General features: G+C 40.9%; 2 protein-coding genes across 2 annotated transcripts in view; one reads left to right on the top strand and one right to left on the bottom strand.

Moving 5' to 3' along the window:
- The first annotated feature begins 808 nt into the window (after positions 1 to 808).
- Positions 809 to 13,036, top strand: LOC124140459. Its single transcript, XM_048381311.1, has 7 exons — positions 809 to 1,218; positions 3,897 to 4,095; positions 7,427 to 7,730; positions 9,620 to 9,828; positions 10,771 to 11,003; positions 11,450 to 11,539; positions 12,837 to 13,036. The coding sequence occupies exons 1-6, from the start codon at positions 915 to 917 to the stop codon at positions 11,530 to 11,532; spliced, it is 1,332 nt and encodes a 443-aa protein (XP_048237268.1). The 5' UTR covers positions 809 to 914; the 3' UTR covers positions 11,533 to 11,539; positions 12,837 to 13,036.
- Positions 13,037 to 15,943: 2,907 nt separating this feature from the next.
- Positions 15,944 to 26,381, bottom strand: part of LOC124140434 (microfibril-associated glycoprotein 4-like) — a 34,361-nt gene continuing 23,923 nt past the window's right edge. The window contains exons 4-5 of the mRNA XM_046507986.2: positions 16,684 to 16,848; positions 15,944 to 16,321 (exon numbers count right to left, since the gene is read on the bottom strand). Of these exons, the coding sequence (XP_046363942.2) occupies positions 16,080 to 16,321; positions 16,684 to 16,848 (407 nt within the window). The 3' untranslated portion in view covers positions 15,944 to 16,079. The remainder of the gene's footprint in view (positions 16,322 to 16,683; positions 16,849 to 26,381) is intronic.

The following is a 26,381-nucleotide window of genomic DNA, read 5'->3' as shown; positions in this document are numbered from 1 at the left end:
CTACTTTGCTGCTTGTTGCTACTAGGTGCAACTTTGCTACTAGTTGACACTTTGCCATTTGTTGCTTCTTAGCTACTAGTTGCTACTTTGCTACTAGGTGCCACTTTGCTGCTTGCTGCTACTTTGATACCTGATGCAACTTTGATACTTGTAGCCACTTTCCTACCAGTTGCCACTTTGCTACAAGGTGCAACTTTGATATTTGTTGCCACTTTGGCTACAACTAGCTATCAGTTTATGCAGAAAAAAAACTGAAATATATGTTGATTACAATAAATGATGCTACCCCTTCATATGCAAGATCGATGTATTCACCTGCTTTCCGATTACCCTAATTGAGTTGAACGTCAAACCTGATAATCAACGTGAAACAGATTCTCAGATAATTAAATATTAAGTGTTTTCATGAACTTCTGTAGCTTTATGTTTACATTTTATGTTAGTTTTACACACATACACATGCCATATGGTATTTCCACATCATAAACATCACAAATGTACTCTGGACTATTTACAAATGTACCTTGCACATCGTGACTATGCTTCTGACAATCGACGGATTTTTAAAATGCTTTTATCTTTCGGATGAGCAAATATCATTTACAGGGAGATGTTTACTGAGAGATGAAAACGTGAACAGGTGATGCATTTTTACCAATGTAGATTGAAAACAAAAGCTTGAGTAAATACACAAATAATGCACGTTCATGATTTCCACATACCACGCCGGGCATAATGGGCATTGACCATTGATTTGAGTCATTTATACCTCGGCCCTGCAAATTTTAACTCAAACCCATCACAGAGTTCTAGAACTTCTTGTCTGTTAAGATTGTCTGAATTTGCTGAATATATCTTCTAAGTCACAATCAACTGATACTTTGTTCAAACGCAAACTGCTTCTGCTTGAAAAGATGATTGAATGTCTTGGTAAATTCTTGATTTTGCTATATTGCATTGTACACGCGTCTTGCAAAGACAGGTCAAGCTACTTGAGGTATCTTGATGTTCAGGGATACAAGTGTTCAGATCGCCAAATATGTGAGGTTCCTGGCCGTAGCGATGTAGGGGATTGTGCAAGTGAGTGTAGCACACGAGAGTCTTGCATGCTCTTCTCCTACAACAGGGTGTCCGGGCTGTGTCAGATACACAGTCAGATACTGTCCCTCGGTAGTAGTAACTGCACACAAGACGAGAACACGGACCACTACATAAATGGTAAGTTTTTAAACCATTATTTTATTCTTTTCCTTTTGTTTCGTGAAGATTCCGGGGTAGAATAGGTCTTCAGCAACCCATGCTTGCCGTAAAAGGTGACTATGCTTGTCGTAAAAGGCGACTAACGGGATCGGGTGGTCAGGCTTGCTGACTTGGTTGATGCATGTCATCGATCCCAATTGCGTGGATCGATGCTCATGATGTTAATCACTGGATTGTCTGGTCCGGACTCGATTATTTACAGACCACCGTCATATAGCTGGAATATTGCTGAGTGCGCGTTAAACATTAAACCAATCCTTTGTTTATGTGTTTTTTAAAGCAACACTCAGCAATATTCCAGCAATCTGACGACGGTCTGTAAATAATCGTGTCTAGATCAGACAATCCATTGATTGATATCATGATCATCGATCTACCATTATCTCATTGAATGTTCTTTGACGGCGGTCTTAATAATCGGGTATGGACCAGACAATCCAGTGATTTATATCATACCATAAATTTGTTGAATGTTCTAAATGTTTAACTCTTGTCTTGTTTAGATTTACGACAGTCTTCTTTTATCACATAGTACATATCATTCTTTTGTGTATTTTCGTTTGCTTCGCTTGGTACCATGTTTGAATTAATCTACAATGCTGCTGAAGGGCATCAGTAGGTCAGGCTTAGTCATCATGGTTGGTTTGTTTGGTTTGTTGTTTAACGCCGCACTCAGCAATATTCCAGCTATATGACGGCGGTCTGTAAATAATCAAGTCTGTACAAGACAATCCAGTGATCAATATCACGAGCATCTATCCACGCAATTGGGATTGATGTCTTGCATCAACCAAGTCAGCGAGCCTGACCACCCGATCCCGTTAGTCGCCTTTTACGACAAGCATAGTCGCCTTAGTCATCATGACTCCGTTGATTGCTTATCATGATCTTACCCGTACTGCATGGGTAATACCTAGCACTGGTTTATTTGATTGACAGGAGGCTGTGTTATAGTTAGGGATATTATCCATGACTGTAGATTTATCGCATGTAATAACTTTACGATATTTGCACATCGTAACGATTCTCTTGCTGAAGCCATAGCACGTCCAACCGGTTTTTAATGTTAAGTGAGTGAGTGAGTTTGGTTTAACGCCGCTTTTAGCAATATTCCAGCAATATCACGGCGGGGAACACCAGATATGGGCTTCACACGTTGTACCCATGTCGGGAATCGAACCCTGGTCTTCGGCGTGACGAGCGAACGCTTTAACCACTAGGCTACCCGACCGCCCCTTCAATGTAAAGACAAATACGATATAACGTGACGTCATTCATTTTGCCTGACGTCACAAATTGATTACACAGCGTCATATGAACAATAGGCTGTATACTTTTCACAACTTTTGAGGTACAAACGAGCTTGCTCTTTCTACGAAGATTTCAAAGAGCGTTGTACGACTACTGCTCAAAACTTGTTTGATCAAAGTTACAATATTCAAGGTCTCAGTAAATATCCCAAAATGTTTTATGGTAGACATATGTGGTGGACGTTCCAAATTTGACACATCAATACCAAACATGATGTCGGATGCATTCAATGTGTCATATGAGGTCATTCTTCTGAATATCCTGATATTTCTTGTGATTTAGGGAAAGTGTTTTGTCGCTTTATCTGTAGGGTTGACATTTTATACGTTTTTCGTCATTTTTACTCTTAAAATGTCAATGAGTAATACATAGTTAAATCGTTAAAGGCTCGGGACTTACACCATTTATTTATCCAGGACATATAATCCGTAAATTCTTGTAGCTGGTTGGCTGTCTTGTTTGTTTGTTGTTTAACGTCGCATTCAGCAATATTCCAGCCATATGACTGCTATTTTCTAAGAATGGGGTTCAGGTGTGTAGATGGTTAGGAATTTGATCTGAAATCAAATATTTGAAAGCTCCTTAAAAAGCTTTAGAGAAACTTGTCAGTTAATTCAGTACATATTACTAATAACCTACGCGATTATTGACTGCTTAATAACAACAACTTATAACGGTTTTAAAAGAGATGCACATTGTCATTAAATTGTATGAATAAATAATTTGGACACATGTAATATATATAGAATATGTGGTGGCCAAATTGTTTGCATTTCGTGACAAATACCACGAATGTGTAATAATTAATATCATATACTGTTTCACGCGTTACCTACAGATAGGGAAAATCGAAATCACCACACACAAGTTGATGAAATATATAGAAATATTACAAACTGTTCATATTAAACTAATGAGAACATAATGACCGATAAGGTTATAAAGTCCACATGCCGACCTTTGTTACAATACTCCACTGTGACACAATGACTTTGCCCCTTGAAGATCCGGGGTAGAATAGGTCTTCCGCAACCTATGCTTGCCGTAGGTGACTACAGTATATGCTTGTCGTAAGAGGCGAATAACGGGATTGGGTGGTCAGGCTCGCTGACTTGGTTGAAGCATGTCATCGATCTCAATCGCGTGGATCGCTCGTGTTGTCAATCACTGGATTGTCTGGTCCAGACTCGATTCTTTACAGACCGCCGTCATATAGCTTGAATATTGCGGAGGGCGGCGTTAAACAACAAACAAACAAACACAATGACTTTACGGCACAACTATTGATTTTGCTAACTAATTTTATTTTGTTTCTTTAAATTCAGATTATGTGTCTCCTAGCAACACATTACCGATGGTAGCCCGTGAGTCTGTGGGTGTCAGGGAACGCAGCTATTTTGGCAATAGCGCTCTCATGAGAATCATGAAGGAAGGGGAGATAATTCAGTGGCAGTTCTACTCTGTTGCTGAAGGCGGTGCAATGCTTCAAGTCTGGAGGCCACGGAGCGATCTGGAAAATGGCCAGTATGTATTTTTATGTATTCTTCAACAGCTTAACTATGCTTCGTATAACCACGTATTAGTATTATTACATTTTGGCTTGACTCTAAAACCTTTAGACATGTCCATCCCTCCTTTGTAGCTCCATAAAAATCCATACAAAGAGCTTGGTCCAGCAAATCCCTGTCTCAAAGATTAACAATCATTCATAATATAATCAAGGAAGGGCTTTATTTTTGTTCACAAGTATTTAAGACAAGTGGAATTAATATTCGTGGATTCTCAAAACCTAAAAGAATTTGCTTGGATTTTAGCAACGTTAAAAGAGAACCAAGTTCAATTCCGTATAAACATTTGCCATACTATGCTTGGTGGCCATAATTATACCTACATCTCTATTTTCAAAGGGTTAGGACAAATTGTAAAAAGTGAAAGTGTATGTTATAAGCCCGTGAAGACGCCGATGCATGTCATCGATCCCAATTGCGTGGATCGATGCTCATGATATTAATCACTGGATTGTCTGGTCCAGACTCGATTATTTACAGACAGCCGTCATATAGCTGGAATATTGCTGAGTGCGGCGTTAAACAACAAACCAACCAAACCAAATCATACATAATATCAATATGAAATTTGGGGACAGGATATTTAGGCACCAACTTGGCACCAACATGGCTCCCCTCAATGCTGTTCAATTTCTTTACGCATACGAGTCACAACTTGTCAAAACTAAAACAAGGTAAATTGTCCGTAGATGTTTAACTTAAGCTTCGTGCAAATCGACGATTAGTTATAGTTTAATATTGGCTGAGTGAGTGAGTATGGTTTTACGCCGCTTTTAGCAATATTCCAGCAATATCACGGCGGGGGACACCAGAAATGGGCTTCACACATTGTACCCATGTCGGGAATCGAACCCGGGTCTTCGCCGTGACGCTTAAACCATAAGGCTACCCGACCGCCCCTAATTTTGGCTGAAAAGCCAATTCGCTTCCACTGATTTAACCACCTGAGCTCGAAGTAAAAGAGACATGTGAAACCGACTCATGTTTCATATTTACATCTATGCATAAAGATTAGGAATGAAGCAAAACTATTCACAAGAGGGAGGACTTCTTTTTTCTTTTATGTCGAGCAATATTTCAGCAGCTCCAGCAGGTGTCTGCTTTTGAGGCAAAATCAAGCATGCCCTTCTTAGTCAAAAGTAGTACACCATTCAAAGCCTTATAATAGACGTGTAGTTCTCTATACCATATGATCTCTTGTTTGTTCGGGTGAACACTTGACGTGCCTTTGTATGTGTTTGTGACGGATGCCATCTGATATTTCCAAGAGTGAAAAGGTCAACTTGTTCAGGATACTCTATTAGATACAGATGCTACTTGACAATATATCAAAATGCCCAAGTAACAAGTCTGAACGCCATTACACCAATCAGCCACACTGCAAGTTGTTCCGGCAATTTCACACGTGGGAAATATCGATTGCATATAATTCTAATTCTACATTATTAAGGAATGCTTGTTTCTGATTGGTAAAAAAGAGTTTTCCGTTTTCCTACGGAACTCCCCTTTAAATATATAAAGCTTTTTCACACACAATATTATCGACAGCCTACTGGCTCGCTGACTTGGTTGAAGCATGTCATCGGTCCCAATTGTACGGATCGATGCTCATGATGTCAATCACTGGATTGTCTGGTCCAGACTCGATTATTTACAGACCGCCGTCATAGAGTTTGAATATTGCTGAGTGCGGCGTAAAAAACAAACCGAACCAAAACAAACCTAATATGGAAAACTTGCAACATGCTTGCTGACTATTAAAACTATCTAACAATAAATACAAGAATTGTCGCTTGACAATATGCCAACTGTGGAAATTGTTTTGTCATGTGTCCATTCAAATATGTCTTATATGATGACTTGATTAACAAGCGCAATGACACAATTCTACACAATTCAAGATGTTTTGTCGATTTAAGATGCAATGTAATTCTGAACTATAAATCCATACGTTGACGCATGCTAGAACAAAAGGATCTAAAACGAAATATTTGCTTTGATCTGGATGATCAATTAACACCAGGGTTACGAAAACAATACCACGTTCATGTTGGGTTTTAGTTTGACGCGCGAGCGTCTATTGTATTGTAGTAGTCATCATACCGTGTTTACGTCCGCCCATACCACTGTCTGTAGGTTTATGCCCCGTCCAAAGTGGGTTGGTTGGTTGGTTGGTTTGTTGTTTAACGCCGCACTCAGCAATATTCCAGCTATATGACGGCGGTCTGTAAATAATCGAGCCCGGACCAGACAATTCAGTGATTAATATCATGAGCATTGATACACGCAATTGAGATCGATGACATGCATCAACCAAGTCAGCGAGTCTGACCACCCAATCCCGATAATCGCCTTTTACGACAAGCATAGTCACCTTTTGCGGCAAGCATGGATTGATGAAGACCTTTTCTACCCCCGATTTACCCACCTGAACTAGAAATAAAGGAGACCAGTGAGACCGCCTCATCTGTTTCATATTTAGATCTATGCATAAAGATTCAGAGACAAAACACGAGCAACCTGCTTTAGTGAACTACCTGCTTTAGTGGAGCAAGACTAAAAGACAAATGGGATGACTTCAACTTTCCAATGGTCAACTTTCCCTTTTGTTGAGGAATATAAAGGCTATATAAGAAGAGGGATGAAAAATCAAAGTTCTCTTTATGTCGAGCAAATATAATTCTGAGTTGAACCAGATATTCCCATGTTTTATTTTCTTCTGGTGACCATTTGACTTGCGTTTGCCTATGCTAGTGACGAGTGCCGCCGGCGGTGTATTCGCGAACACCTGATATCACCACCATCTGATCGTGATTCATAACCACATGCTCATGATCTAGTATGAATTGTACAATCGACTCGAGGTTTCTTATGAATTATGTAAAGGGTTTTGTTGCTTTTATTAAAAATGCTACCATGTGTTCTGAACTTTAAGATGGCACACAATTGGTGATTTAAAAACAAAAGTTAAAATATAGAAGTTCACCCTCCCGCTCTCTTGCTGGTTGAGGATGGAGATGGCTTAATCTGTATCCACGCAGTGTTTCAATCTACCTCAGGTCACAGCTATTACATTGACACAAAGCCCGTGACGATCAGGGGTAAAATAGGTCTTCAGGATCCCATGCTTGCCGTAAAAGGCGACCTTCGGGATCGGGTGGTCAGGATCGCTGACTTGGTTATTTACAGACCGCCGTCATAAAGCTAGAATATTGCTGAGTGCGGGGTTAAACAACAAACACACATTGACACAGTTTGTTTTAAACTTGCGTTGTCCTCACTTTCAGATATGAGTTTGTTGGGCAAAACTTCCTAAAGAGCGAAATAATTGGAGAGCCAGATAATCTGAATGTACCTGAGCACGAGCGGATACAGGTGCAATCTGGAGACGTGATTGGCATCTACTACGACGACCCGGCCGCCGGTATCACCTACAGTGACTGCAATGCCACAGAATCCCCTGACGCAGCTGGGATGTCCTGGCTCGAGAGGGAAGTGGATGAAGCGTCATTCTTTGTGCCTGGGTCGATTTATACCCAGACAACTCAAGACAATTGCCAAATATTTTCACTTAAAGCGATGGTTGGACCAGTGAGTAAATTATTCTTCTGTTAATTGTTAAATAGTAGATACACAGTCTAGGGACAACTGGTCAACAGTTGGTCGATTGGGTGGTCTTTGCTGAATAAGTGTCGTCGTACCCCTAAGGCGTGGGTCGATGATCATGATATCAATCACTAGAGTGTCTGAACCAGACTATATTATTTCCAGGGAGCTACCGTATAGCTCGAATATATAGCGTTAAACAAGAAACAAGAAATCTGAAAATACTTGTTAAAATAAACTTAAAGAATAAAAAACCGTGCATCATATAAAGTTACAAAAAAAACATATTTCTAAATAAAATAATGCATCTTTCAGTACATTTACATATCTCCTCGACCTTAAGCTCGTGATTCACAGTTTGCACGTGCATATTAATGCACGCGCACAATTCGGATGTTTGCGTGTTTGTTGGGAGCTTGCTAACGTGATTTGTGAATGTGAACAACACACAATGATAGTTTAGCTTTCAGGCACTTATAAAACACATTTGTGTTTAACCGTACATGCCAAAGCTTGAAAATCAACGGCTATGCGCCATGGGTATTCTGCTAAAAGGAAAGGAATCGACACCAAACTGCCACGTTAACAGCTCGGAAAGTTCGTGGGTTGAGACCAAGTAGTGGCAGAACCGTACGCAACCGGTTGAGGGAGCACAACATCCGTTTCCGATGTCCAACGATACGCCGAATTTTGCTTACACGTCACCGTCAGGCACGCCTAGCTTGGTATTGACAGCATCTCAGGTTTAGAAGGCAAGACTGGGAAAATATACTGTTCACAACTGAGTTCAATTGTTAATTGAAATTTGACTGGCGTTCGCTCCTGGGACGACATCGTTATAGATCATGTACCCTTGCAAATGCAGGGACGGATTGTCACGTTGCACCAGTGAGTGAGTGAGTTGGGTTTAATGCTGCTTTTAACAGTATTCCAGTTACATGACGGCGTGTCAGCTTAATGTGGGGGGGGAAAGCCCGAAGTGATGCAGGTCTCAGACGTTTACCACTTCGGTGAAAGCCACGAGCACGGGTATGGTTTCTGGCGTGCCCAAGGGACGCAGTGTGCCTTAGACGACTGGGCCACCAGTGCCCCCCCCCCCCCCCCCCCCCCCCCCCCCCCAGGAGATAATACCCGCCCACATGCTGCATGAGGCAGCGTAGCATTGCTGTACTGCCGTGGCCAGTTGTTTCTCCAAAGGTCCTCTCCCCTATAGAACATGTCCCAGGTGCGATAGGACGACGCCTACGACAGGAACAGAACCAGCCGGTAATGCTAGCCCAGCTGGACCAATCTGACATTTGGAACAACATCCCTCAGGCTGTTTTCAATCAACTGGTGTCTTCATTGCGCCACCGCTGCCTCGCTTGTATCAACGCAAATAGTGGTCACACCCGAGTTCTTATACCACCTCTCTTCGCGTGTGGCTATCTGTCTCCTGGTAGCAGGTATGGGTTTTGTCAATGTATTTGTGATGATAAAACGTTGATCAGACGATTGGACACATATTATGTTGATAGTTTTATCCCAATCACTGGATTGATTGGTCCATAATTGAACGCCAGAGTTTTTAATGAGAGAAGTTTTTATTTGTTTGAGTTTGTTGTTTAACGACTCACTCAGCAATATTCCACCTATACGGCGGCGGCCTGTAAATAAGCGAGTCTGAACCAGACAATCCAATGATTGATATCATGAGCATCGATACACGCAATTGGAATACGATGACATGCATCAACCAAGTAGCATACATATCACTTGTCATGCAGCAAGAGCTAAACGGTGCATGGAACGGCAAACAAAAGACAATCATGTCCTGTCACTAAAACGAACTAATTCACTTTCACACAAAGTCAATGGTGTGTCATATTTTACAGAAGCGAACCCAGATTTTAAGCCAAGTGAACTCCTCACCAATAAAGAGTCGCAGCTCTGTCGGGAGTTCGAAGAGGGTCTACATCGGCCTGAATGACAATTTCAAGATACGTGTTGATGGACGCCTCTCGATCTGGAAGTTCTACTCCAAGATTGCTGGTTCCCTAGCACTGCAGGTCTGGCGACTAATACAAGGCGAAAAAACACAGCAGTAAGTACTAGTACTACCATAGTTCAGCCACCAAGCTTGTGGTATGTGGCGACCAGGTTCGCTGACTTGGTTGATGTATGTCATCGTATCCCAACCGCGTAGATCGATGCTCATGATGTCAATCACTGGATTGGTCAATATATAAATATTTACATACCGATGTCATGTTGCTGAAGTATTGACGCATGCCTGTAAATAATTTATAATTAGCACTATATGACGAATTGAGCGGTTCACCCAGGCATTGTAATCTCACGCGGTTACTTTTGTGAATGAGTAAGTTAAAATTTTACATAGCATCGGTAATATTGGAGCCTTATCGCGATGAGAACAAGTTAGTTATTGTTAAATGCATGTCGACAAAGAACAGTAAAAAACAGTAGGGTAAATGTCACAGTTCTGATATAAAATACCTGGGCAAGATTATAACAGAGTGTTGAGTAGATTAGTTAATATAAATTAAAACCAGACTACAGACAAATGGCAGCCAAAGTTTGACCACATAACTGGGGATCATGGGGACTTACAGTGCTTTTGCTTCCTGAATGATTCCCAGCAGGATTTATGCCATCACTTTGGTCACGAGTCGTATGCAATGTTCAACCAATATTACAAATCAAATCCCAAGCAGGGAATTAACACACAAGTTGATGATTAACACTTCAATATAGATGGACTCCCCTGCCACTGTCAGGGGGACAATGAGTTTACACTACTTAAATCTCTCTGTATGTCCATGTGCGACTGTGTGAGAAGTAGTTTTGTGGGGGCGTTAAACAACAGATAAGCAAACAGTATCGTGAGTAGATGACGCTGACAGGAACGTCTGGACAATGCCTGCAACATGTCTGTGACAGTTTGGAAAGTCATAATGTCACGCTTAAACCCCAAACAACTATGACAATGAGAAAATACTGATTTATAATTGGGATAAATTTGCAGGATCAGCTTCGTTGGTCAAAATATTTTGACGAGTGTCTCCAACGCCCCTCAAGATGTCTACGTGGACGAGGCAGATCGCATACAGGTGAAGGCTGGGGACTACATCGCCGTGTATTACGGGGTAAGCAAAGGGGGCCTGTGTTACGACGATTGTGACGAAGAAATCAACCCAGAGTCTGATCAAGTTGGTTATTCCCTCGACCAGGTCGACTCTCCAGAAGAGTTTTACGAAGGTAAGTATTCTAATCTGTCCTTAAAAACCTTGTTTAGTATTGAAGTGAACTGTTCGATTTGAATGCTATAATTGTGATATCGAGGTTGTACTTTTTCATTATAATAACTTAAACGTGAAAGTTGACGGCACTCACTCACACACTTTAACCTACAGAAGTCACCTTATCCAGGTTGGTTGGTTGGTTGTTTTACGCCGCACTCAGCAATATTCCAGCTATATGACGGCGGTCTGTAAATAATCGAGTCTGTACCAGATAATCCAGTGATTGGTATCATGAACACTGATCCACGCAATTGAGATACGATGACATGCATCAACCAAGTCAGACCACCCGATCCTGTTAGTCGCCTCTTACGCCATGCATAGTCGCCTTTTACGGCAAGCATGGGTAATGGAGATGGATTAATTTCTACCGTTGACGTGTTCTATTTCTCTACGTTGCAGGTAAAGTAATGGACTTGATAATTCCGCTCTACAACTGTAGAGTATTCTCTCTAACAGCCTTCATCCAACCCACCGCCAGTTAATTATTTGGTAAGTGGCTTTATAATTATAATATTCGAATAAATACACTGCTGCGAAAAGGCGAGATGAGGTTCGGTTGGGTTTAACGTCGCGTCCAATATTTTTGAACTCTGTGTGTGTGTGTGTGTGTGTGTGTGTACCATTTCTGACTAATGCCGATTTTATAGTGCCAGCCCACTGAGATCAACGTCGCTATATGGCTGAGATAATGCTGATGCGACGTTAAATTTTAACTCACTCTCACTGAGATACCATGCCTCAGTTTAACATGAATATCCGACTCAAACTAAGTACACTGTTACCTAGCCGACCTGTCCTTGTCCCTTAATGCCGACCTCAAGAGAGGGATACAAGTACCCTCTTTTAACGTTTTATGGTGTGACGCGGCCGGGGATCGAACCCCGAACCTCCCGCTCTCCGGGCAAACGCTCTACCACTTGACCACGGAGGCGATCCTGCTGTAAGAAAGAAATTATACACTCAAAGCTTGGAAAAAAAAAAGGTACAAACGTCATCAAAACGTTACAAGGCTGAAAACAGTCACCGAAAGACGGACAAATTCAGGTCCAAAACACAGCCATGATACCCGTATCAAATACAACACCATCGTTGGTTGGTTTGTTGTTTAACGCCGCACTCCGCAATATGACGGCGGTCTGTAAATAATCGAGTCTTGACCAGACAATCCAGTGATTAATATCATGAGCATCGATCCACGCAATTGGGATCGATGACTTGCATCAACCAAGTGAAGCCATATTCTACCCCGGAACCTTCACGGGTCTCGAATAACCAGTTCTTGTTGTTTCATTTTTAGCCACCATTACTTCCTTTTTGCCCGCATGAGCATCGATCCACGCAATTGGGATCGATGACTTGCATCAACCAAGTCAGCGAGCCTGAACCCACCCCACCCCCCCCCCCCACCCCCCCCCGCGATCCCGTTAGTCGCCTTTTACGACAAGCATGGGTGGCTGAAGCCATATTCTACCCCGGAACCTTCACGGGTCTCGAATAACCAGTTCTTGTTGTTTCATTTTTAGCCACCATTACTTCCTTTTAGCCCGCAGTTTCTATGAAACATTTAGCCAGGCATATTTTGTGTTCTTGATTTTGGAAATGCGAGGCACGGATGGCACATTAGGAGTTCGATTCCCAGATAAAAAAACTAACCCCCTCACAATAGGTCTACTTTTTTCAATTGTAACTTGTCCTGTTATGTAACAAAGGTTCAACTGTAAACTCAAAGTAATTCCTCGTGAACCGTGTATTAATTAATGTAATACGTTATAATCTTGGTTTCCAGATATATCTGAGGATGACCCATGGTTCGAGGAAGCGCTCACGCGTCTATCAGACCTCGTCCTGCTGCTAATATATAGTCTTTGTCAGGCGAGAGGAAGCGCTCACACGTCCATCAGACCTCGTCCTGCTGCTAATATATATTCTTTGTCAGGCGAGAGGAAGCAGCAAGCACCTTCTTCACACATAACATGTCACCACTTTTTAATAAAACATCTGCAGCAGACATTTCGTGTTTGTTGTAATGCTCTGCAAACGAATAGTGCATATTATACCAAGAAAGGACGTATGGATGGTAATAGGTTAATTATTTTTAATCACGAAAGAAATCAAATACGGTTTTGACTGCATCAATTAAACCTCTACTCCATTTCCAAATATATCTCAAAAGAAGATGCCATAGTCTTCAGAACTTGAGACGCGAGGAATTGTTTCTGGAGTGACATTGTTTCTTTCATTAACTGACTTTTATTGTTTGATTAAATTAATTATGATGAGATCACTGTCCAAATATGCCTCCCACAATTGTTTCATTTTGCTCAACATGACAAAAACGTTATTCAACATCATTGGGATGGGCTAAAATAATGATTTTCTCAAATGTGTTTAAGAATCCTGACGGGCAATATTGTCCTTTTGCTCTGTCCAGAAGCATTTACATGTAGTATGTTTGCTTATACTACAGAACGCAGATTTTGTAGTCAGCTTTCAACAAAAAAGGGACCCGTGAAGATTCCGGGGTAGAATTGGTCTTCAGCAACCCATAATTGCCGTAAAAGGCGACTATGCTTGTCGTAAAAGGCGACTAGCTAACGGGATCGGGTGGTCAGGCTCGCTGACGTGGTTGGTACATGTCATCGATCCCAATTGCGTGGATCGATGCTCATGTCAATCACGGGATTGTCAGGTCCAGACTTGGGGGGCGGTCGGGTAGCCTGGTTGGTTGGTTTGTTGTTTAACGCCGCACTCAGCAATATTCCAGCTATATGACGGCGGTCTGTAAATAATCGAGTCTGGATCAGACAATCCAGTGATTGATATCATGAGCATCGATCCAAGCAATTGGGATCGATGACATGTATGAACCAAGTCAGCGAGCCTGACCACCCGATCCCGTTAGTCGCCTTTTACGACAAGCATAGTCACCTTTTACGGCAAGCATGGGTTGCTGAAGACCTATTCTACCCGGGAGTCCTCACGGGTCGGGGAAGCCTGGTGGTTAAAGCGTTCGCTCGTCACGCCGAAGACAAGGGTTCGATTCCCGACAATGTGAGAAGCCCATTTCTGGTGCCCCCCGCTATGACATTGCTGGAGTATTGCTAAAAGCGGCGTAAAACCATACTCACTCACTCACCAGACTCGATTACTTACAGACCACACTCACACAGCTTGAAAATTTGTGCGGTGTTAGACAACAAACAAACAATCTTCACAGCAATCTTTTATTTAACCGTGCTGTCGTTGTGAGAGCCGTGCTTCTTGAAGTAAATGTTCATGGTAATGTGATGCATACACAGTACACTACATTTTCATTACAAATTTTTGGTTGTTTATCCAACACTTATGAAGGTATAAAATATTTTAGAAAGCCTGGCGATGCTATTCACCGATAACAACCTTGGTTAGTTGGTGGACTACATGTGCCGTTAAATTGTGACCTTAAGAATATGAACATTATGACAGTTATATCACGGTGTGTCAGCTTGATGTGTGAGGAAAACCCAAAGTGATGCAGGGGTAGAATAGGTCTTCAACAACCCATGCTTGTCGTAAAAGGCGACTAACGGGATCGGGTGGTCAGGCTCGCTGACTTGGTTGATGCATGTCATCGATCCCAATGGCGTGGATCGATGCTCATGACATTAATCACTGGATTGTTGTTTAACGCCGCACTCAGCAATATTCCAGCTTTATGACGGCGGTCTGTAAATAATCGAGTCTGGACCAGACAATTCAGTGATTAATGTCATGAGCATCGATCCACGCCGTTGGGATCGATGACATGCATCAACCAAGTCAGCGAGCCTGGCCACCCGATCCCGTTAGTCGCCTTTTACGACAATGGGACCGATGACATGCATCAACCAAGTCAGCGAGCCTGACCACCCGATCCCGTTAGTCGCCTTTTACGACTAGCATAGTCGCCTTTTACGGCAAGCATGGCTTGCTGAAGACCTATTCTCTCCCGGATCTTCACGGGTCGCATACTTCTAGTGAAAACACATAATTTTATTAAATATATGTGGATTGAGTGAGTGAGTGAGTGAGTTTAATTTTAAGTCACGTGGGTAATATTTCCGCCATAGTGTGACTTGAACAAGTTATACAGTATCTATAAAAAAAAACCTTGACGAAGGACAGTATGATATCAAGCAATATATCACAGAGAAACTTAAAACAAGTTGTAGACCATTAAAACTATCTGATTATTGGGCAACGACACGATACAAAAATGGGTCGACAGATCGCCTACTCAAATGGAGAACTATGGATTACCAGTGACTATGACCCGTGAAGATTCCGGGATAGAATATGTCTTCAGCTACCCATGCTTGCCGTAAAAGGTGACTATGCTTGTCGTAAAAGGCGACTAACGGGATCGGGTGGTCAGGCTCGCTGACTTTGTTGATGCATGTCATCGGTCCCAATTGCGTGGATCGATGCTCATGATATTAATCACTGGATTGTCTGGTCCAGACTCGATTATTTACAGACCGCCGTCATATAGCTGGAATATTGCTGAGTGCGGCGTTAAACAACAAACCAACCATCCAATCCTACATTAAGCTGTGCTAGACATGACAGCTATTGCACTTGGTCAAGGGAACTTTGTAACAAAGTGCTTTTTCCTCAGGCACTACAATAACTTAATTCACATTTTAGTATAAGGGTTCAAAGGGACCGACCATTTAGGAGATAGCGAGTAAATGTTTGAACTGCAAGTTGTGTTCCATTTGCTTCAAAACGTTTTGACAAGCAGCGCCCATTCGTTAACTAGTAAATTAACATGTTCGAAGTTATCTTGTTCATTTCCCAACTAGGGGCCTGTCGGGTAGCCTAGTGGTTAAAGCGTTCGCTCGTCACGCCGAAGACCCGGGTTCAATCCCCGACATGGGTAAAATGTGTGAAGCCCATTTCTGGTGTCCTCCGCCGTGATATTGCTGGAATATTGCTAAAAGCGGCGTAAAACCATCTTCACTCACTCACTTGTTTCTCAACTAGTTATTCAAGAGAAGGAACCGCAACTTTAAGCAGGTCTCAGCTTCATTTCAGTCCACATGAGAGAGTATTCGAAGCCGTGCCAACTTTCCCAGTTCAAGCCGTTGCTGAAAGCGCTGGTGCCGTAGAGCCCGTTCAGGTTGCTTGAGTGACAATCCCTGTACCACCAGCCACCGTAACGGGTGAGTGCACAGTTGTTCTGCCACGTGTCTTGGTCCCTGTCCTTGGTGGAGAAGTACATGCCGTTATGGGTGCTGGCAAATGAGTCACCTGGAGAAGGGAAAATAACAATACACTACTGTGCAAAAGTAACTTCCATCTATGATGTTAGTAACGCTGTCTGAACTTGTTTATAATTCGCCAGTGTTTGGGTTTCGAACCCGTTTATTTTGTATTATTCGTTCGTTGATTAAACATGTTTTATTGAGAACAATCAAATTAATTAGGCACAAGTGGTCAGGCTCGCTGAATTGGTTGATGCATGTCATTGTATCCCATTTGCATGGATCAATACTCATGCTATCAATCACTGGATTGTCTAGTCCAGACTCGATTATTTACAGACCGCCGTCATATATTGCTGAGTGCGACGTTAAACAAACAAACATTACCTGAGGTCATCACGAACCTACCTCTGTCACCGCTGTAGCCCGATACTGTAAGTAGGTATTTGCCACCTTCGTTCCCCACAGAGAAGGATGAGTACTTTGCATACCCGAATACGTCACTTTGGTCTCTCATGTCGATCCTCAGTTGTGATGCTTTTGCCGTTGTCAAGCGATTAAGTATGTCATTACCTACAAAGAAACATGTCAAAGTAGACACAATTTATGGATAACATCTTTATTTTACTGTAATGGCGACGTATCGGTATAGAGATCCTTACACAGTTCGGGTCCTGTTGTAGGCGTCGACCAAACCCATCCCAAACATGTTCTATGGGGTACAGGTCTGGAGAAACAGGCGGTCATGGCAGTACATCAATGTTATGCTACCTCCAAGTCTCTTACAACATATGAAACCCGATAAGATTCCGGGGTAGAATAGGTCTTCAGCAACCCATACTTGCCGTAAAAGGCGACTATGCTTGTCGTAAAAGGCGACTAACGGGATCGGGTGGTCAGGCTCGCTGACTTGGTTGATACATGTCATCGATCCCAATTGCGTGGATCGATGCTCATGATGTCAATCACCGGATTGTCTGGTCCAGACTCGACTATTTTACAGACCGCCGTCATATAGCTGGAGTATTGCTGAGTGCGGCGTTGAACAACAAACAAACAAACAAACAAAAAACAACAACATGTGGGCTGGCGTTATCCTGCTGCAACTTGACGTTAAGTAGCCGCATTTTGCACAAGTGTGAAAAACCTGATCTCGGACGATATCGTTCCAGTAGCGTATGCCATTCAACTTGTCTTCAATAATGATGAGTAGCATTATCCCATGAATTTGATACCACCCCATAGCAGAACACTTCCAGCCTCATAGGGACGACGTTGAGTAATGCAAGCGTCGTTGAGATGTTCTCCTGGACGCCTGTTTGACCTTTGCCGGCCCGCGGCGAATCATGAGGGTTGTCCTGTTGTAGACAACGCCTTCAAAGAAATGATATTGTGTTTCGATGAACATTAACATGTCTGGCATTTTCGTGTTGTGCCATTCCTGTTAGCAGCATACCCACGACGCATAGATGTTCATTTTCAGCAAACAGAGGCATTGGGTAGCGCTATCACGGTTACAGTGTTTTTTAATGAGCAACCCATGCTTGTAAAAGGCGACTAACGGGATCGGGTGGTCAGGCTCGCTTACTTGGTTGATGCATGTCATCGTATAACAATAATAATCTGTGATATATTGCTAGTTGTTTATATATAATACAAGAGTTTGCCATTAACGTGACTATATCCCCCGCCCCTGTTGCAGAATTTATAACATAATTAAATCTAAACAAACCCTAACCTTTTTAACCAAGGTGGAACTTGTCATGGAAATTGAAAAAAAAGAGAAGAGTTTGGAACCTAAGTCCATCTTGTTGCCATGGAAACGTAAAAAATAAAAATTTCTAAAATTTCTAAATAGCAAAAGGCACAATTTCAGCATGTACCTGACAAACTTGCAAAGTTTGATGAAAAAATATTGAACGGTTTATGAGTTATGCTCCGGAAACGAACCCTATCCTCACAGAACCTAAGTCCATCTTGTTGCCATGGAAACGTAAAAAATAAACATTTCTAAAATTTCTAAATAGCAAAAGGCACCAGTTCAACATGTACCTGACAGACCTGCAAAGTTTGATGAAAAAATATTGAACGGTTTCTGAGTTATGCTCCGGAAACGAAACGTGACGGACGGACGGAGCCCGTTTCGATAATAAATGTTTAACTTGCTCAAGTCACGATATCTCTGAAATATTGCCGATATGACTTGAAATATTAACTAACTCACTCACCCCAATTGCGTGGATCGATGCTTATGACATCAATCACTGGATTGTCTGGTCAAGACTCTATTTATTTACAGACCGCAGTCATATAGCTGGAATATTGCTGAGTGCGGCGTTAAACAACAAACCAACCAACCAACTCATAGTCCTATGTATCTTAACATAAACACTCGTCAAGACGATACTGCCTGCCAATCAACGCCTGCTATTGACAGGCGCACGAACTCTTCATGCGACTACCGTCTCTGGAACAGCAGGGAAGCATGTCAATTTCAAGACACTATCAACATGTGAATATGTGAATACAATACTTGATAAACTGAACATGTGTAATTCTAACGTTAACAAGAAATGTTTATCAGATATTGTTGTAAATGTTAACAAAGTTTTTGTTAGTGCTGCAATGTGAAGTTAGCCGAGGGAAGTATCTTCAATCCAAAACTACTTGCCATAGGAATAAAACGTGTGGAAATAAGCAACGTCTATTAAATGCAAGTAGATCCTATAAGATGACTTTACGTAAATTTTATAATCGACACAAAAACACTTTACAAACTAAAATATCATCAGTTAGATTAAATGATGCAAAGTCTTTTTGTGAAAGTCTTGTAACGAGTCGCACTTACCTCCTTTGCCAACAATCTATGAAAATTTTAAAATTGTTTGTCTGTTTGTTTGTTGTTTAACGCCGCACTCAGCAAAATTAGAATAATGGTGATAATGACTCTTCGACTTATGAGTTTACTGATCATAAATCTTTTAACATTGACCATTGTTATGTTTTAGACAAAGAATTTACACCACTGGAAATTCAAGACGCCATTATTAGACTGAAACAGGACAACGCCTGTGGCCCTGATGCAGTCGTAAACGAATAAATTATAAATCCCCCGAGGTTATGATGCCTGTGTACGTTAAACTTTTTTTTACAATTCTAGACACAAGTGTTTTCCCTGATCACCAGTAGCTTACAGGTCTTATGAGACCAATGTATATATTTAAGGGAAAGGAGATCCATACAAACCGGTGAAATGTCGTCCTTTAGTCTAATTAGCTGTCTCAGTAAATTATTCACTGTTCTTCTCTGGTCTAGAATAAACACTTACTTGGAAATTGAAAACATTCTTTCAGAAGCACAAGCAGTATTGAGAGATTAAATATTCTACCATTGATCACATAATCACACTCCATAGCTTAATCGAGTTGTTCAATTGTTCAATACGGAGAATTGGTCTTTGGTGTAAATTACTAGCCCAGAGAATAAATGGAAAATGCTTTCGTATTGTAAGATCAATGTAGGATGGTATCAAATCATATGTGCCTGTGGATGGTTTAAAGTCAGAGTTATTTGATTGTAATATTGGAGTCACACAAGGGGAAAATTTATCGCCAATTCTTTTTTCCTTGTATTGGAATGATCTAGAATCCTATTTTACGCAACATGATTGTACAGGGTTGCAGATCGATTAAACTTAACTTGACTGTTTTGTAGATAGTGCTCTAGTTTTATTTGTACTTCTGTATGCCGGCGACACAGCTTTTTTGGCCCTGACACGTAAAGACAGAAATGTTTAACTTGCTCAAGTCACGATATGGCTGAAATATTGCCGATGTGACTTGAAATATAAACTAAGTCACTCACCCCAATTGCGTGGATCGATGCTCATGACATCATTCACTGGATTGTCTGGTCCAGACACTATTTATTTACAGACTGCAGTCATATAGCAGGAATATTACTGAGTGCGGCGTTAAACAACAAACAAAGAAATAATGAGCTCCTGATAGCAAAACAATCATTGTGTGTTCATAATATAAAACAACACGTGTTATATCAAGGATCATGCTTCCAACAAACATGCAAACATCCAAATTGGCATGTGCACCATGTATTATCAATGCACGTGCAAACTGTGAATCACGACTTCAAAGTCAAGGATACGTGTTCATGAATATATTGTGAGAAAGTGTTTATTTCCGTAAAGGGGCCATCGGCCCATTTCCAGGACATGTAAGAGTATCTTCAAACGATGCGTCGTACAATCACACCAGCATCACATATTAACGGAATTTAAACCATGGCTCCTTTGTCCGTTGTCTAATTAACTGAATTGTTAGTTAAACACCACTTGGCAATGACGGCGGAACTTTTTTTTTCAGCTATCATTTGTCTTGATGAAAGAACAATTTCGTGAAAAACGTTTGTCGCCAGCGGTATTCGAACCCGCAAAGTCCGCACTGAAGGCAAACGAATGTAGCCTTCAGCCACGGCGACATGGGAGAAAGGGTATGAAATTAACAACTAAATATTAGTACCAATTGCATATCCCAATATGAACTGCGAAATGTGCATTCTAGTATTTGTACAGTACTTGTGATTTTGTACCTTTTCGTTCAACGAAACAAACAGATAGAAAAGAAATTACTATTATCTTGAAGAGGGCTAATATTTCCTCATAACAGGCCCATCAACATGGGCAAGTAATATTTAGTTGATTGATAAATGTGCTCGAGTTGGTCCATAATGAATGGTATACGTGCCCCGGGACATGCATTTCATAACCCAAATCGGCGAGGTGCACGTGCGAAAGGCTCAGGGAACACATTTCACGTGCTTCACGCAGGACCGACTCACACCGTGTTCTCACAGTTGAGCATAGAGTCCCTGAATATCTTTCAAAATACCTTTTATAAAACAATGTTTTTTAAGCATTTTAGGTGCCATAAATGTTGGACATGGTTTAGGTATGTTAGAAATGTCCTTGAAAGGCTTGATTAAATGACACGGCGCTGCGCGCCTCGTGGTTTAATTAACCATTTCAAGGATTAGACACTGGGTCCTCGTGGTCTAACCTATACATAGTTGACATGCTTTTTTTAGAGCTACATGTCTAAACTCATATTTGGCCAAGAAATTGATAACATATTTACTGTTTGATAACATTGATTGTTTTCACTTTGTGCTATATTGCTACTATGCAATAGAATATCTAGGAAGCAGGTCGTTACGTACGTCATTGTAAAACGGGTTGGTTGGTTTGTTGTTTAACGCCGCACTCAGCAATATTCAAGCTATATGACGGCGGTCTGTAAATAATCGAGTCTGGACCAGACAATTCAGTGATTAATGTCATGAGCATCGACCCACGCAGTTGGGATCGATGACATGCATCAACCAAGTCAGCGAGCCTGACCACCCGATCCCGTTAGTCGCCTTTTACGACAAGCATAGTCACCTTTTACGGCAAGCATGGGTTGCTGAAGACCTATTCTACCCCGGAATCTTCACGGGTCATGAAAGCCCAAAACTTCAGAGCCATACATTAAAACTTGCAAAACTTTGACATCAAATATGTGCAATAAAATTTCTTACGTTTTGCATATTCTGATAATCTTCAAAGCCTAATCAGAGAAAACAGCCTGGGTAACAAACCTGAGCATGACGAAATGATACCTAAATATTTATATATAGATACGATGTCTAATCGTCTCTATCAAAATAAACTTTTTCATATTTCCTCAGTCTACGTGCCTTTCCAAATACCATTACTTTCGTCTTTTCAACATTTACTTTAACTGCCATTTATTTCAATATTAAGATAACCTATCCAACCTCCTCTGCAAACCTACTACTGTTCTATCAAAAATGTCGTCGGCAAAAAGTAACATAAATATTTGTAAAATACCTATCTCTATACATCTATGGCTTTCCATTCCCATGAAGTCAATAATATTTATGTACAAAGAGAAGAGAAATGGCGGACACCAAACATACAATAAAAATGATTAGTAAAGCCTACATTCAATGAGGACCCGTGAAGATTCCGGGGTAGAATAGGTCTTCAGCAACCCATGCTTGCCGTAAAAGGCGACTAACGGGATCGGGTGGTCAGGCTCGCTGACTTGGTTGATGCATGTCATCGATCCCAATTGCGTGGATCGATGATCATGATATTAATTACTGGATTGTCTGGTCCAGACTCGATTATTTACAGACCGCCGTCATAAAGCTGGACTATTGGTGAGTGCGGCGTGAAACAACAAACGAAACCAATCCAATCATTTAATGAGATACAAGACTTAACATTTTGATACATATTTCTTATCAAACGAAATAGCTTTCCCTTAACATTGGAAGTCCATAATTTATATAGACCCGTGAAGATCCGGGGTAGAATAGGTTTGCAGCAACCCATTTTTGCCGTTTTCATTATTCTTTTATTCTTATTTTATGACATCCCTGATCATTGGAGCACAGCTCCGTGACACCCGTCCTTGCAGTCCTTTTGAAACCAGCTTCGTAAATTTATTGATACACGAGTATTGTGCTTTATGGTAAAGTTTGTCTTAAATATACTGGCACAATTAAACAAAACGTCTTGGAAAGCATTATATATTCCCTGATCATTATTGCTCACTTCAAGGAAATTGTCACTAAATACATCTGGTATAGTGCTACATATAATTTGAAATGAAAAATGTGTTTTTCTGATTCTAAAATAAATTTGGCTGTTAGGTTTAAGTTGCTAAAACAAAAGTTATTCACAGTGGGAGAATAAAAAAAGCCGACCATTGCATATTCTCCTTCCATCGTTTACAAAAGTCAAGAAGTCGATAACCGCGACCTTTCACAACACATTCTTGTGAGGTCCAAGATGCATTATTTAATTTCAGAATAAATATATTTTTAAACTGTAGATGAAGCACAGTCACTTTGTCACGTTAGTGTGCATACTGGTGTCAAATCGATTCCTCTATTGATATATACATCTTGTTTGAAGGTTGTACATTGTGATAATGTAATGCACGCAACCTTTGTGATAGTAATACATGTTTTGCGACATAGGCCAGGTGTTGCCCGTTTACCGATCCTCTCCAACTAACGTTTGTTTACACACATGTGGAAGCAAAGATCGTTTAAACCACGTTGAGTTTATTTCTGAGAATACAAAGCTCGTAGTTGCCTGCTATTGGGGTGTCATAAAATCAACATCAAAACCAATTAAACTTATTTTACAGTCCATAAAAGGAAGACATTGAAAGAGGGGAGCATACATATTTCCTGATTATAATTCTTTCGAATTCATATCTTCAATGTTTTTAACGAATCCACCGACACCTTCAGAAAGTGTCGCCGGGATAACAAAAACGACACTTAAAAAGATTAGTCGTAAGTACACACCAATAATTTCTGTATCAGAAATTCGAATCCAAATGTCTCGTATAAAAATAGATACCATAGAATCATTAAATGCAAAACTGAATAAAACTACTTTGGCACTGGAAACTCAGTATAACAACGTTAAATAGAGAATCTCACCCGAGTGTCTTTTGATATCAAATATATCAACACGAGTTGATAAAAGTGGAAACATTCCGAGGCTTGCCGAGGATTTTTGCCACTTTTATCAACGAGTGTTGATATATTTGATATCAAAAGACACGAGGGTGAGATTTTATTTATCATCCAACATCATTCTTTCAACTTTTTTAATTTGTAGACAGTAATTAGCAGTGTCTTCAGTGTAAAAAGTACTGCAAACAGCTTCAGTAGCAGAGCCATTAGTGATGTCATTTGATTGTGACGTCATGGTAACCAGTGATGTCACAATGGTCTGCAAAGCATTGTGATGTAATTTCATTGCAGCGATATCTACAGTGTAGATATCGCTTGATCTCATCCAAGCAATATCTCCTGTGGGAGCCAGTTTTGGATGATAAAGAATGTTTTCAATGGGTAAAAACATAAGAAAAGACAAAAATAAAATGGTATAAATTTTGTATCGAAGAACCTGGTCTTTGTATCAATTACATAAGGTGGGGTCGCTCCCGCAATGCAGATAAATCATTTACCAAGTATCCTGCGTAGTAGCAGTTAAGAGTATATTCAATATGTTATATTGCATCTCCAGGTAATTAGTTTCGTTTTTGTGTGTTTAGACATCTTTATGTGTATAACATATATAAAAAAACAATATTAAACATGTGACGGTTTTAAAAGTGTCTTTTCAGCAGATCAATGTACTTCACCGTTTATAGAGCCGGTCGCGGAATAAATGTATTCAGGTTCTGAAAGTAACTTCCACGGACTAGTCCGACCTTGGGTAATTGGCAGTGAGCCATGAATGAGAAGAACTTTATTGAATCTTTAACGTTTGTGTATGACACCCACATGTAACCATGGTAATATTCATTCCCTCAATATGTCGATTAACTGATAATTGTATCACATATAGAAATGATATAGTTCAGATGTGTGGCAGAAACACTTTGCATATTACGCAACTTAATAATTTTGAACATAATGTTAAATATAGTCTTATCATACCTCCATGTCAGAATGATATCTGATTGGTCCACGTGATCTTGATTAAATACTCCTTGGAGGGAAATATATTTCTCAGCGGGAAGAATACCTTATACCCCGCCACGAGCAAGACAGGCGGAACGTGGACTTCTGAGAGGCAGAATAAATCCCTTATAGCCTGCTTCAAAGCAAAAAGCGGCACACTTTTTTCGAGGCACTGAAAGTCGCGTGACAGCACAATGTAACCTATGCTCAATCGAACAGCTGTTTTCTATCAATTTCGAATTTGTGTTAACTCTTTTACAATGACATATTAAAATGTCGGTAAGATAAGTTCGTTGTAGCAGGATCACTCGGGGTACATGGGGTTTTATGTGTCCCTCGACAGGTTGGTTATAAATCACTCTCCGCCGGCTCGTGGCTCGCGCCCCACGTTAGGTTTTATACCACTCGCCTTCGACCCGTAAAGATCCGGGGTAGAATAGGTCTTCAGCAACCCATGCTTGCGGTAAAAGGCGACTATGCTTGTCGTAAAAGGCCACTAACGGGATCGGGTGGTCAGGCTCGCTACATGGACTAGAAATGTGTTTAACAGATTTGATATTTAAGAATTGAAAGTCAATTCTTATGATTTTTACATCACCATTCTTACCTCGAAGGATGGTAGGTCCAGATCTAAAGACAATTTTATTTAGTATTTCATGTTTACACTGGCAGCCATGCAACAACCAGCTGTATCGCCGAAAAAGAGAGGTGATGTGAGCGTGTGTATACTCAACTTGCACAACAGGAATATCTAGTGTAGTTTGTTTACAACAAATGTACTCAAACAACATCATCGTTGGGTGAGAAAGATGTGTTAAGAACTACCTCAGTAAATCAGTCAGAATGACAGCGCGTCGTAATACGTTTACATCAAGTACAAGACGTCAAAATGGCCGACACCATAAACTTGACGGGAGAGATTTCCGAAGTTGTAAATGAACCTGTGGCGGTTACATCATTGATCAATTGGCCGATAATTGAAAGGGGATTATAAAGATGCGTCATAAAGATAATAAGGTAAATTGTCAGGTTGCTGAAGAATGACACTGTCACTGTAGACACGGATGGAGTCGATACTACGATAGTTTGGATTTGTATTTCTTCGTTTTGTTCACTAGGATGGGTCGAAGCGGTGATATTCTCGAACGAGCATGCGGTTAAACTCTCTCACCTATCCCAGAGTGTTCTATAACGCTCAGTTCAAGACTAAGGGGTCTAAATGATCAGAAACAACGCTGCTGTATATATTTGTGCTAAGGAATACCCTATATAATATCTATTAAATCTGTGGGCGGTCGGGTAGCCTCGTGGTTAAAGCGTTCGCTCGTCACGCCGACAACCCGGGTTCGATTCCCGACATGGGTACAATATTGCTGTAATATTGCTAAAAGCGGCGTAAAGCCATACTCACTCACTTTTAAATCTGCAATGAATGGTATTTCTGAATTTTAATACTGATGCCAGGAAGAAGAAAATGATGGTTTGTCAATATGGAAATGTGGGAAAACTGTAGGTGAGTGCCCTACTTACCA

Source organism: Haliotis rufescens, unplaced genomic scaffold (assembly GCF_023055435.1).
Source record: "Haliotis rufescens isolate VD_foot unplaced genomic scaffold, xgHalRufe1.0.p SCAF_37, whole genome shotgun sequence".
NCBI classification, from domain to species: Eukaryota; Metazoa; Mollusca; class Gastropoda; order Lepetellida; family Haliotidae; genus Haliotis; species Haliotis rufescens.
Note: the sequence above shows the minus strand (reverse complement) of the source record. Positions and strands in the feature narration are given on the sequence as shown.

What these genes read in the sequence shown, in the direction of transcription:
- LOC124140459 (XM_048381311.1), top strand. Translation starts at nt 915, where the DNA reads ATGATTGAATGTCTTGGTAAATTCTTGATTTTGCTATATTGCATTGTA. An exon ending in CACGGACCACTACATAAATG is followed by an intron (nt 1,219 to 3,896) that starts GTAAGTTTTTAA and finishes CTTTAAATTCAG; the next exon opens with ATTATGTGTCTCCTAGCAAC. An exon ending in CAAGGCGAAAAAACACAGCA is followed by an intron (nt 9,829 to 10,770) that starts GTAAGTACTAGT and finishes ATAAATTTGCAG; the next exon opens with GATCAGCTTCGTTGGTCAAA.